The following is an 11,841-nucleotide window of genomic DNA, read 5'->3' on the forward strand; positions in this document are numbered from 1 at the left end:
CCTAGCTCTTGTAGACCAGGCTGGCCTCGAACTCACAGAGATCCACCTGCCTCTGCCTCCCGAGTGCTGGGATTAAAGGCGTGCGCCACCACCGCCCGGCTCTACCCTAGATCTTAAACGCAAGAGATTGGTCTGCATCTGCCTCTCAATTGCTGGGATCATTAAAAAAAAAAACAAAACTCCTTTTTCGAAGGTTCTCAGGTTGGAACCTTCAGCCTGGGAGTCCTTAGACATTTCCAGAGGACTCCCAGGAAAGATAGTCCCTACCTGTGTAACATGCTAAGGAAAGTCAAGAATCATTTACTTTGGGCAAATTGTTTGAAATTCTGAGCCTTATCCTCTGGATATGTAGACTGTTTGGAAGGCACAGGGTATCCTTGTGCCTAGTAATTTAGAAGCAGAGCTCATGGGCGTTGGGGCTTATGATACAAAAAATCTACACCCCCTCCCCCACATACCTCCCACAGACAGCTTTTACGCCTTACATCTTCCTGGTTGTCACACTGTAACATTTCCCAACCCCTCAGCATGTGTCCCAGAAGGAAGCAAGACAGCACTTGGGTCAGAACTGCTTTTCTTCCCTGTTGCTTTGCAAACTATTTCTTTGTACTTGGCTCCCTCTGGTGGGATGTTCTTGGTGGGGAAGTAAGGTCAGCTATGAGACTGACATTCAGACCGTTCTGAAGGGACCAAGCTAGGGGGGAAAATCTGAGCTTGATGACAGCCACTGCATTCCTCATATACTGTGTCTCAACTATCTGCTCTCCTTTAAATCTCACAAGAGTGACTAGGAATTAATCCTGACTTTCCAATTAAGACAGGTTCAAAGACATGGACTTAAACTGAAATTCCTTACAGCATTTAGCCATCTTCTATCAATGTTTTCCTAGCTTCAATTTCTTTGTTTTCCGTTGCTGTAAACATATCCTGACAAAAGCAACTTGGGAGGGAACGGGTCAATTTTCTCTCAGTTCCAGATTGTAGGCTACTCGGAAGTCAAGGCATCAGGAAGCTAAAGCAGCTGATTTTATCCAGTCAAGAACAGAGAACATGGGTGCTCACATTCATTTTCTCTTCAGTTCAGGACCCCAAATCCAGGGAATGAGTCCTCCCACTTTGGATAGCATAATACAATCACTGCAGGCCAACCTAATCTAGAAAATGCCTCATTGAGACTCTTCCCCAGTTATTCCAGATGGTGTGTCAAGTTGACAAATCACAATTCTCAAGGAGGGATGCTGGGATGCTTTGGTTGCCAGGCACTTGCCCACTGGAACTGCAAGCATATTGACTCACAAATGGAAGGAGTGAGGAAGGCTAACTCCCCAAGGAGAATTGGTTTTATTGGGAGATAGGATGGATGTGGAGAAGGCAGTCATACAAAGTGGGTTGGAACTGAGTTGTATGTATGCCAAGTCAATTCAGTAAATAGTTCCTGAGAATTCACTTCTGCAGGGGCATCTATATTACACATTCATAGACATTTTCCTACCAACTCCACAGGCAGTTACCAAATTCAAGCAATTGTTTCATCCCCCATGGGATGAGGCACACTTTAAAACAAAAATGGTAGTGCTAGAGATGAATTTCAGGGCCTTATGTACAACAGGCAGACACTAGACCATTGAACAAAAAACCCTTGAGAAGTAGCAAATGTGTTCCTCAGCCAGGTGATGGCGGCACATGCCTTTAATCCCAGCACTTGGGAGGCAGAGGCTGGTGGATCTCTGAGGCCAGTCTGGTCTACAAGAGCTTGTTTTCCCCATTAGGGAGTAGCAAATTGTCATCTACTAAAAATGTTGCCAGGTGCTTCACCTATGTTTCCAGATATGGCCTGGCTTCAGTGTATGCATGCATGAGGATAGGATCAGAGCCTTTAGAGCTGGAGTACAGGCAGTTGAGAGCTGCCATGTAGGTGCTGGGAATTGAGTCTGGGTCCTCCAGAAAAGCAAGTTGTGCTAGCCAGTGAGCCATCTCTCTGGCTCCTCTTTTATTAAAGGTTAACTTGGAGACTGTGGGGTGTGTGTGAGCATGAGTGCTGGTACCCTCAGAGACAGGCTCTCCTGTATCGTAGTTGGGTTTCTGTTGCTATGATAAGCACCATGAGCAAAAGGGGTGTGGAGAGGAAAGGGTGTATTTCAGCTTAGAGCTGTAGTCCATGAAGGGAAGTCAGAGCAGGAACTTGGAGACAGGAACTGAAGCAGAGGTCATGAAGGAATAGTTACTGGTGTATCCCTGATGGTTTGATCAGTTTGCATTCTTATACATCCCAGGACCACCTGTGGTATCACCCACAGTGGGCTGGACCCTCCCACATCAATCATTAATCAAGAAAACACCCCATATACTTGCCTATTGGCCAATTTGATGGGTGCAATTATCACCCATAATAGGACTCTCATAGATGTCCCTGGCTTGTGTCAAGTTGACAAGTGTACACTGAGATGCTGGAGTTAGGGTCTTCTGTAAAAACAATATATACTCTTAACCCACTGAGCCATTTCTCCATCCCCCTTCTTACTACTTTTTTTTAAAAAAATATTTATTATGTATACAATATTCTGTCTGTGTGTATATGTCTGCAGGCCAGAAGAGGGCACCAGACCTCATCACAGATGGTTGTGAGCCACCATGTGGTTGCCGGGAATTGAACTCAGGACCTCTGGAAAAGCAGGCAATGCTCCTAACCACTGAGCCATCTCTTCAGCCCCTACTTTTTTTTTTTTTTAAGAACCTCTGGAAGGGCAGCCAGTGCTCTTAGTCCCTGAGCCATCTCTCAAGCCCTCTTGTTATTTTTTGTTGTTGTCTTGCTTTTATCCTGACACAGGGTGTAACAACCCTAGCTGTCCTGGAACTAATTCTATAGACCAGGCTGACCTCAAACTCACAGAGATCTGCCTGCCTCTGCTTCCCGAGTGCTGGGATTAAAGGCATGTGTCACCACTGCCTAGCCGGTTGTTACTTCTTAATCATAACAGAGTGCCCTTGCAGTCTGTCTAGAATCTTCCCCTCTCCGCAGAACTTTGTTTTATAGACTTCCTTCCCCTGTTAAGTGCTTCCCCAAACATAATGATGGCTCACATTTCAGGGAAGCCTGCTTTGCCCATCCTATTTGAACTGGCACCCCAAAGCTCTTTCCTGTTTTTCCTTTCTTCCAACGTTCCCTTCAAACATACTACAGAATCTACTAACTTTATGTCTACCTGCCTCCATAATCTAAAATGTAGAAATCTATTAATATCTTCCAATTGTTTGATTAATCTGTGCTAAGCAATGATGTCACAAGATGATTAAAATTGCTTATGAGGCTGGGAAGGTAGCTCAGTGGTAGAACACTTGTCTAGGATGTGTGAGGCCCAAGTTTCAATCCCCTTCACCCCCACCCCATAGATTGCCTATCAGTCTTGCAAGGGAAGAAATCACAGTAACGGTAGCTGTCACTACTTATAGACTTCCTTCCCCGGTTAAATGTTTGCCAAGCAAAACGATTGCTAACACTGATTAAAACAGGTACTATGTGGATTACCTCATTTACTCTCCAATGCCTGTCAGATAGAGAGTGCTTACATTGGGTTTGATTTCCAACTCTGCATAAGCCTATCGTAGTGTAATAATCCCGACACTCTGGAGGAGGAGGCGGCAGGTCAGAGATTCAGGGTCATCCTCCAATCCTTAGCAAGTTGAAGGTCAGCCTGGACTAGAGTCCCTGTCTCAAAACCCAAAATCAAAGGGCTATTGAGATGGCTCAGCAAGTAAAGATTTGTACCACCAAGCCAAAAGAAACTCCTGCAAGTTGTCCTCCAACCTCTACTGCTACATGCCGCCCCCGCACGCCAAATTTTAAACTGTTGAAAAAGCAAGCCCGAACCCTAACAGGTGATTATTATTGGTAACCAAGAATATAAGTTCAAAGCTTGAAAATGGATGGCACAGGCCATAAGCTAAGGTAGTGGCAGTGAAATAAACAATGGAATAAACGTGATGCTTAGAGCTTAGTTAGGGTCAGCAAGACGAGGTCAAAGACTAGATGGAGATAGAATTTTGGAGGAAAAGGGAATTGACTTCTAGGTTTTCACTGGGGTTGACCTAAGTACAATAAAAGGAGAGAGTAAGGGGAACCCAGTTTGGGACGCGCTGAATTTGAGGTGACTGTGATGCTCAAGGATAGGATTTCAGGAGCGGCGGAAGACCGCCTGAAAAGAAATGGGGAGAAACACCAGGAGGCGGGTCCGTGGCTCTCAGAATCTCTTCAGCAGATGTTGCAGGAAAGGCGTGGGGAAGGCTAGACAAAGAGCGCAAGCACTTTGATCAGACGGCCCCTTTAAGAAGCGCGCTCCCGGTCCCAACCCGCCTAGTATGCAAATTGAGCAGCTGGCGGGAGCGCGCGGCTGATACCCGGCCTAGGCTGCGGCGGTTAGTCCTCTCCCGGCCGCCGTCGCCTCCGACATATTGCCCGCTGGAGCTGCGGCGGCGAACGGAGAGCGCCGGGGGAAGGAGATGGGTGAGCAGAGCTGGCTGGGCTCGCCGGGGCCGCGGGATAGGGGCGGCTCGGCTGCTAGCCGTCGCCCCACGCGGACCGGAGCCGCGGGGAGGGGGAGGGGAAGGAACGCGGCGCACACGGGACCCCGCCCCTCCGGTCCTGAGGGGGCGGGCCACTGCGTGGTGGGTGGAGCTTCCAAAACGAGGAGGCCCGGGGGGTGGGGGGGTGGGGGGGGACGGGACACACTTGGGCTTCCACGGGGGTTGACGGGGGTGAGACACACTTCTCCGGGCTGGAAATGGGGACGGGCTGCGAGCTAAGGATACGGGTGGGCGCCGGTGTGACAGAGAACCTTCTGGACTAAAGGGGCTTATGCTGCGTGCGATGAGACCTTAGGGAGATAGCCTATTCTGAGCTAAGCTTCCAGTCCTAGAGAGCTTTGACTGGCATGTGGGCGCGGTCTTTGGGGTGACAGTTGTGTGTGATGGGGGTTCCTGGGCTGAGGACTTTATGTGGGTGCTAAGCTTCTAAAAGAGTGGGCGTGGGCAGAGTTCTTGGGCTGTGTGGGGTTTTTCCAAGCCAAATATAACAGTGTATGAACAAAGCTTCCGGCGTGGGGGCTTGGTGAGGTCAGAGCTTTGGACATGCACATTTTGAAGACCTGTCAGAGAACCCTCAGAGCCGAGAAAGCATGGGCACACTATGTATGAATGGAGGCTACCGTGTTGCCATGAGGAAGATGAACAAGTTATAACTTCGATTAAGGGTGTGGGAGCTGTGTGCTGGTTGCTGCCCGGCATCTTAGGCTAGACCACTAAGCTTAAGGATATAGCTTTGTAAAATCTTAAGTTTTGGATTCACTACCACGGCGCTGCCTCAGAGGCCTTGCCGACCTTAAGCTCAGGCCTTGGATCATTGAGTTAGATCTCAAAGCCCTGGAGGAAAAACGACTAGATCGAAAATTACTGGAGACTCATATCCAGATGAAGTGCGGCAGATACCAGAGCTGAGAAGCTCATGACTCAGAGCCTCCTACTTACTGCCTCTTGCATCCTGGAAACTCAATTTACTAATCTGAAAATACTACCTCACTGCTCCTATCCACTTATCGATATATTCCCCAGTAAACTGGAATAAAGAAACAGCAGTGACAAAGACATACACGGTCTGGTAGCACATACCTGAAATCCTAGCACTTGGGAGGCTGAGGCAGGTGGATTGTGAGTTTTAGGCTACCCTGTGCTACATAGTGAGTTGTTTTTAAAAATTAATTTACTAGTGCTCGCTTCGGCAGCACATATAATAAAAATTAATTTACTGACCTTCCATTTTAGTGGAAGAGACAGTAAACATGTTTTTTTGTTTGTTTGTTTGTTTTTCAAGACAGGGTTTCTCTGTAGCTTTGGAGCCTGTCTTGGAACTAACTCTTGTAGACCAGGCTGTCTTCAAACTCACAGAGATCCGCCTGCCTCTGCCTCTTGAGTGCTGGGATTAAAGGCGTGCGCCACCACTGCCCAGCCGAGACAGTAAACATGTTAACAAATAAGATAATTTCAGAAGTCCTAGAGAGATTGCTCGGCAGTGAAGAGTGTTTGTTACTCTTTGCAGAGAGCCTAGGTTCAATTTCCTGGCACCCACATTATTATGACTCACAGCCATCTCGAGTTCCGGCTCCAGGGATCTGAAACCCTCTTCTGATTTCTGCTCCCACCGGGTACACATGTGGTGCGCATGCATACATGCAGGCAAAACATTGATACACATAAAATAAATTTTTAAAAAACTTAAAAAAGAGATAGAGACAATTTCAGCCAGGCAGTGGTGGCACACACATTTGAGTTTGAGGCCAGTCTGGTCTGCAGAGTGAGTTCCAGGACAGGCTCCAAAGCTACAGAGAAACTCTATCTCGAAAAACAAACAACAACAAAAAAGACAATTTCAGGGATTGAATTGTAGGAAAAAATAGAAGTAAAAGAGAGTAATGGGGGCAACCCCTCAAAAATGGGGTTGAGGGGCTAGTGGATGAAGTACTTGCTGTGCAAGCTTGAGGAGCAGAGTTGGGTTCCCCAGTGCCTATCTGAAGTTGCCTGGGCGGGTGTGGCAACCCACCTGTAATCAATCCCTGCACTTGGGAGGCAGAAATGGATCCCTGGGGCAGACTGGTTAGTGAAACGATGAGCTCTGAGCTCAACAAGAGACCCCATCTCAGTAAACAAAGTGGAGCACAGTCAAAAAGTCACTGGCTGGGCAGTGCTGGCAAGCACCTTTGATCCCAGGGCAGAGACAGGTAAATCCTCGAGTTTGAGGCCAGCCTGGTCTACAGAGTGAGTTCCAGGATAACCAGGGCTACACAGAGAGACCTTTCCTTTAAAACCCAAACAACAACAACAAAAACCCTAAAAAACAACAACAACAACAACCAAAAATCACTACAAACAAAACAATGAAAAAGATACTGGCCATAAATTTTCTTTTTTAATATTTATTTATTTATTATGCATACAATATTCTGTCTGTGTGTACGTCTGCAGGCCAGAAGAGGGCACCAGACCTCATTACAGATGGTTGTGAGCCACCATGTGGTTGCCGGGAATTGAACTCAGGACCTCTGGAACAGCAGACACTGCTCTTAGCCACTGAGCCATCTCTCCAGCCCCCCTGGCCATAAATTTCTGGCCTTCAGCCACACACACACACACACACACACACACACACACACACACACACACACAGGTACACATGCATGAGCGCAAACAAATGTCAGTAAGGTGACATTTGCTGGTGGTGATTAGTGGTAGAGCATGTGCTTAGCATGTTTAAGAAGGAAATGAATTTTTAAAAAAAAGATAGCTTAGTGTGTAATGTAGTTGCCATTCTAGCATGACGACCTGAGTTTGATCCCCAGAACCCATGTACTGTGGAGACTGATACCAGTGTGCCCTGGCCAGCTGGCCTAACCTAATTGGCAGGTCCCAGACCAATCAATGGTCCTGATTTTAAAAGTAACAAGAACAATGTAGAGACCTGTGCAGACCTGCGGACCTGAGTTTGGTCCCTGGAACCCAGCTCCCAAAAGTTACTTCTGACCTCTCTGTGCATCATGTGGTGGGCACTCTCACACGGGGTAATATCAAGTAAAATACAAATGGAAAATTTCCAGTAGAAGAAGAAAAATAAATAAAAAAGGGCCTCCAGAAAGAGCTCTCCTGACCAAAGGTACAGGACATACAAGGATGACTTAGGGGATCTCTGTGAGTTCGAGACCAGCCTGGTCTACAAGAGCTAGTTCCAGGACAGGGACAGGCTCCAAAACCACAGAGAAACCCTGTCTCGAAAACCAAAAAAAAAAAAGGATGACTTAGAGGGGAGAGAAGTGCGCTAGCTAGAGCACAGGGTGGGATGGGGCGCACTGCAGAGAACAACAGGTGAGGTGTGCTTTATAGGCCCCTGTGAGGTTTGAGGTTTGAGTAAGAAAGTGAAGTACATGAACTCAAGGCTGGCCTCCCCAACGTAGCAAGTTCCAGAAAAGCCAGGCTTATATAAAGAGACACTGTTTCAAAAATCAAACAGAAGAAAGGAAGGCAATGAAATTCCAGTTAACCAAGATAGTATTGTTGTCATCGTTGACATACGCCCTACAGGAGGACGAAGAGGTCCCAACAGGACATCTTACTGTCGAAATCCACTCTGTGAGCCAGGATCTTCAGGGGCCTCTGGTGGAGGCCATACTTCCAGTGCATCCGTGACCAGCGTCCGTTCTCGAGCCAGGTAAGCCCCCTCTGTATCTCATTCCTTCCTGTGGCAGTGTGGAGGCCAGGGTCCCTTACTGGATGTTAGGATGCACTGTGTCCTACATATCAGGTAGAGTTAGAGGGGTCTGAGCAGCCGCAAAAACCAGAGCAAGCTTCGAGGGTGTTCACTTGGAAAGATGCCATGAGACTGGGTAAAGCAGACAGACCTCAGCCCTTGGTTCCAGTTGAGTTCTAGTCCTGATTTACTGCTGGCTTGCACGGGTTGCCATCTGCCTCTGGACCGCCTTTTCCTATCTGTAAAGCAAGCCTAATAACTCCCTCCTGGGAAGTGGGGGGGACTGGAGTCAAATCGGGAGGAAAGGCTCTTTTCTCATGTCCTTTGTCTCCCAGGCAAGCTAAGGAGGACTCCATCCCCGTGAGCTGATGGAATCCACAGGCCTGTGCTCCAGAAGCTTTTCCCATCAGGTCCTCAGGTTCACTCCTAATGTTACTATTTTCTCTCTCCAGGACCAGTTCTGGGACGGGCCTCTCCAGCCCTCCATTGGCCGCCCAGACAGTTGTGCCTCTGCAGCACTGCAAGATTCCCGAGCTGCCAGTCCAGGCCAGCATTCTGTTTGAGCTCCAGCTCTTCTTCTGCCAGCTCATAGCCTTGTTCGTGCACTACATCAACATCTATAAGACAGTCTGGTGGTACCCACCCTCCCACCCACCCTCCCACACCTCCCTGGTATGTGCTCAATCATGGTCCCGTGTGTGTGTGTGTGTGTGTGTGTGTGTGTGTGTGTGTGTGTGTGTGTGTGTGTGTGTGTGTGCGTGCGCGCGTACATGTGCACTCATGCCTGTGTGTGTGTTGCTTGGTTTAAATTTAGCATAGCTTACCAAGCACCACTATATACCTGGCTCCATACTGGGCCTGATGAAGGTAGAGGGAACAGAACTGATGGTTCTTAACTATTTCTGGTGTGCTTAGGACTATGCTGGGCACTGTGAGGCTAGCAGATTTGAATCTGACACAGACTGGGTCTTAAGGCCTGTCTGAGAGATGAGTCCTGGGACTGTATGAATGTTCCAGGGGTGGAAAGAACTCTGGACAGAACAGGAGGTTCAGGGACGTGGTGTTAGAGCAAGAGTGCTCACGCGCCACTCTCTTATCCCCAGGGACTGTCCCACTTCCCTTCTCTGGGTTCTGTTCTACTCCTCTAGGTAATTTCCTGGCCTGAGTCAGCTGGAGGCCAATGAAGGTCAGAGAATGGGGACAGTCTCTGTGGAAAGGACTGGGCAGTGGGAGGTAATGGGTATGAGAAAAACCTGTGTGTGGAGAAGCAGCCCATGTGACCCCCAGGCCTCTGCCCCGACAGAACTTTCACCTGATCGACTTCAACTTGCTGATGGTGACCACCATTGTGCTGGGCCGCCGCTTCATTGGGTCCATCGTGAAGGAGGTGATTGGGTCCTAGAGGCTTTCCAGGGACTTTGGGACTCCCCTTTTCCCCTGGGATGCCAAGAAGACACCTAACCCTTAACCCTAAGGCATTTCTTTGAGGTCCTCGTGGACTTATTTGAAGAATGTTAATGGTGTCCATTGGCTCTCCCAACCCACTGGGCATCAGGAAGACTGACTGTACCAGGCTCCTCCCAGCCTGCTGTGCACCTTTCCCTGGGTGGGATTATAGGCCATGTCCAGTGGGGTTTGGGCATGACTCCTGTGGCCTCCATCCAAGGCCCCATCCTGTCATATCTCACCCCGACCCAGGCTTCTCAGAGGGGGAAGGTCTCCCTCTTTCGCTCCATCCTGCTGTTCCTCACCCGCTTCACCGTTCTCACGGCAACAGGCTGGAGTCTGTGCCGGTCCCTCATCCACCTCTTCAGGACCTACTCCTTCCTGAACCTCCTGTTCCTCTGCTATCCGTGAGTACCCTCACCTCAGCCCTCACTGCCTAGCACCAGACGCTTGACTCTGTCCTTCGTATGGCTGGGTAATCAGGCCTCCCTCCATATCTGGCGGACTCGCAGGCAGGCAGCAGTGACCTCTCACTACGTCTAGTGACATCTCCTGAGATCAGGGTGATTAGGTTTTTTTCTTTTGCAGAAGAAATTGAAGTGGTATAAGCTATGCCATCTCTACTGATGGGAGGTTGGAATAGGATTCAGTCTAATGAATACCCAGGGGAACATGTGCAGATGGAAATGACTGGGCTTTCTTTGTCTCTCTGTCTTCCTTTCCTTTCTCTCTCTCTCTTTTTTTTCTGTGGGGGCAGGGTTCTGTTCTCACCGTATCCCTCACATCCTCCTCCCCTTTCACCTCTCTCCCTCCCCGCTCAGTGTTTATGAAATCTCCTGATGCTTCTCATGTCTTTGTTTACATGTCTCTATGCATGTCTGTGTATGAAATAGACCTGTGTGTATATTGTCTGCATACGCACATGTATGTTTGTCTCGGTGTCTGCTTAGCTCATTGCTTGCCCCACCGGAAATTCAATTGTTCAAGATGGAGAGATGGTATCTGGGAAGGGCCCAGAAATGCCCTTTTCCGATCCAGACTCCAACAGTCTTCTGGCTACCAGGGCATTAACAGTTACTTCCTGACCTTGTCCTTTCTGGGTCTTGGAAAGCCTCAGAGCTGGGTCCTCCGGTTCCCTACGCTGGTTTAGGTGCCTGTCACACCCGCTTTATTGTAAGCAGGGTTTTTTTTTTTTTTGTGAGTTTAAAAGGTATTTATCAGTCAGGTGGTGGGGGCACACACCTTTAATCCCAGCTTTCAGGAGATAAAGACGGCTGGATCTCTGAGTTCAAGGGCAACCTGGTCTACACAGTGAGTTCCAGAATAGCTAGATTTAGAGGGATTTTTCTTTGGGCTGCCAGCTCACAAAAATGAGACAGAGACTTATTATGAAAGCTCAGCCTATAGCCTGGGCTTGTCCCCCTAGCTCTTAGAACTTAAATCAACCCGTTTCTATTCATCTGTGTGCTGCCACATAAGTCATGGCTTTTACCTCTCTGCATACAGCTGGTGACTCTGTCTTTCTTCTTCCCAGCGCTGTCCAGAAGTCCTGCTTATGCCTCCTGCCTAGCTATTAGCCGTTTAGCTTTTTATTGAACAATTACAGTGTCACATCTTCACACATTATAAAGGAATAGTCCACAACCGCCAGGGCTCTACAGAGAAACCCTGTCTCAGAAAGACAAAACAAAAATACACACGCACACACCAGTCTTTAAGTATATGAGTATTTTGGCTGCGTGTCTGTGTGAAGTGCCTTTGGAGGCAGGCAGGAAGGTGGTGTCAGATCCCTCGGGTTTGGAGTTAGGACAGTTATAAACTGCCATGTGGGTGCTAGAAGCTGAACCCAAGTCTTCTGCAAAGAGTAACAAGTGTCTTAACCACTGAGCTATCACCCCCAAGAGAGAGGTTTTTATATACTAGCCTGACCTTGAATTTGAGGGCTAACCTTGAAGCTGACCCTCCAGCCTCCACCTCAGGAGGTTTTTGCCATCCTGCTCAGTATCCGTGGTGCTGGGGATCCCAGCCCGGAACTTCCTGTATGCTAGGCAAGCACTCTTCTCCATCACTTTTAGATTTTAATTATGTGACTGACATCTGTCTTTTTT

At 48.3% G+C, this 11,841-nt stretch overlaps 1 protein-coding gene across 1 annotated transcript in view; it reads left to right on the forward strand.

The window, feature by feature from the left end:
* The first annotated feature begins 4,400 nt into the window (after nt 1-4,400).
* Nucleotides 4,401-11,841, forward strand: part of Tmem39b (transmembrane protein 39B) — a 24,009-nt gene continuing 16,568 nt past the window's right edge. The window contains exons 1-5 of the mRNA XM_005353178.2: nt 4,401-4,501; nt 8,122-8,248; nt 8,740-8,959; nt 9,591-9,674; nt 9,986-10,140. Of these exons, the coding sequence (XP_005353235.1) occupies nt 4,498-4,501; nt 8,122-8,248; nt 8,740-8,959; nt 9,591-9,674; nt 9,986-10,140 (590 nt within the window). The 5' untranslated portion in view covers nt 4,401-4,497. The remainder of the gene's footprint in view (nt 4,502-8,121; nt 8,249-8,739; nt 8,960-9,590; nt 9,675-9,985; nt 10,141-11,841) is intronic.

The sequence above is a fragment of the Microtus ochrogaster genome, chromosome 10, assembly GCF_000317375.1.
Source record: "Microtus ochrogaster isolate Prairie Vole_2 chromosome 10, MicOch1.0, whole genome shotgun sequence".
NCBI classification, from domain to species: Eukaryota; Metazoa; Chordata; class Mammalia; order Rodentia; family Cricetidae; genus Microtus; species Microtus ochrogaster.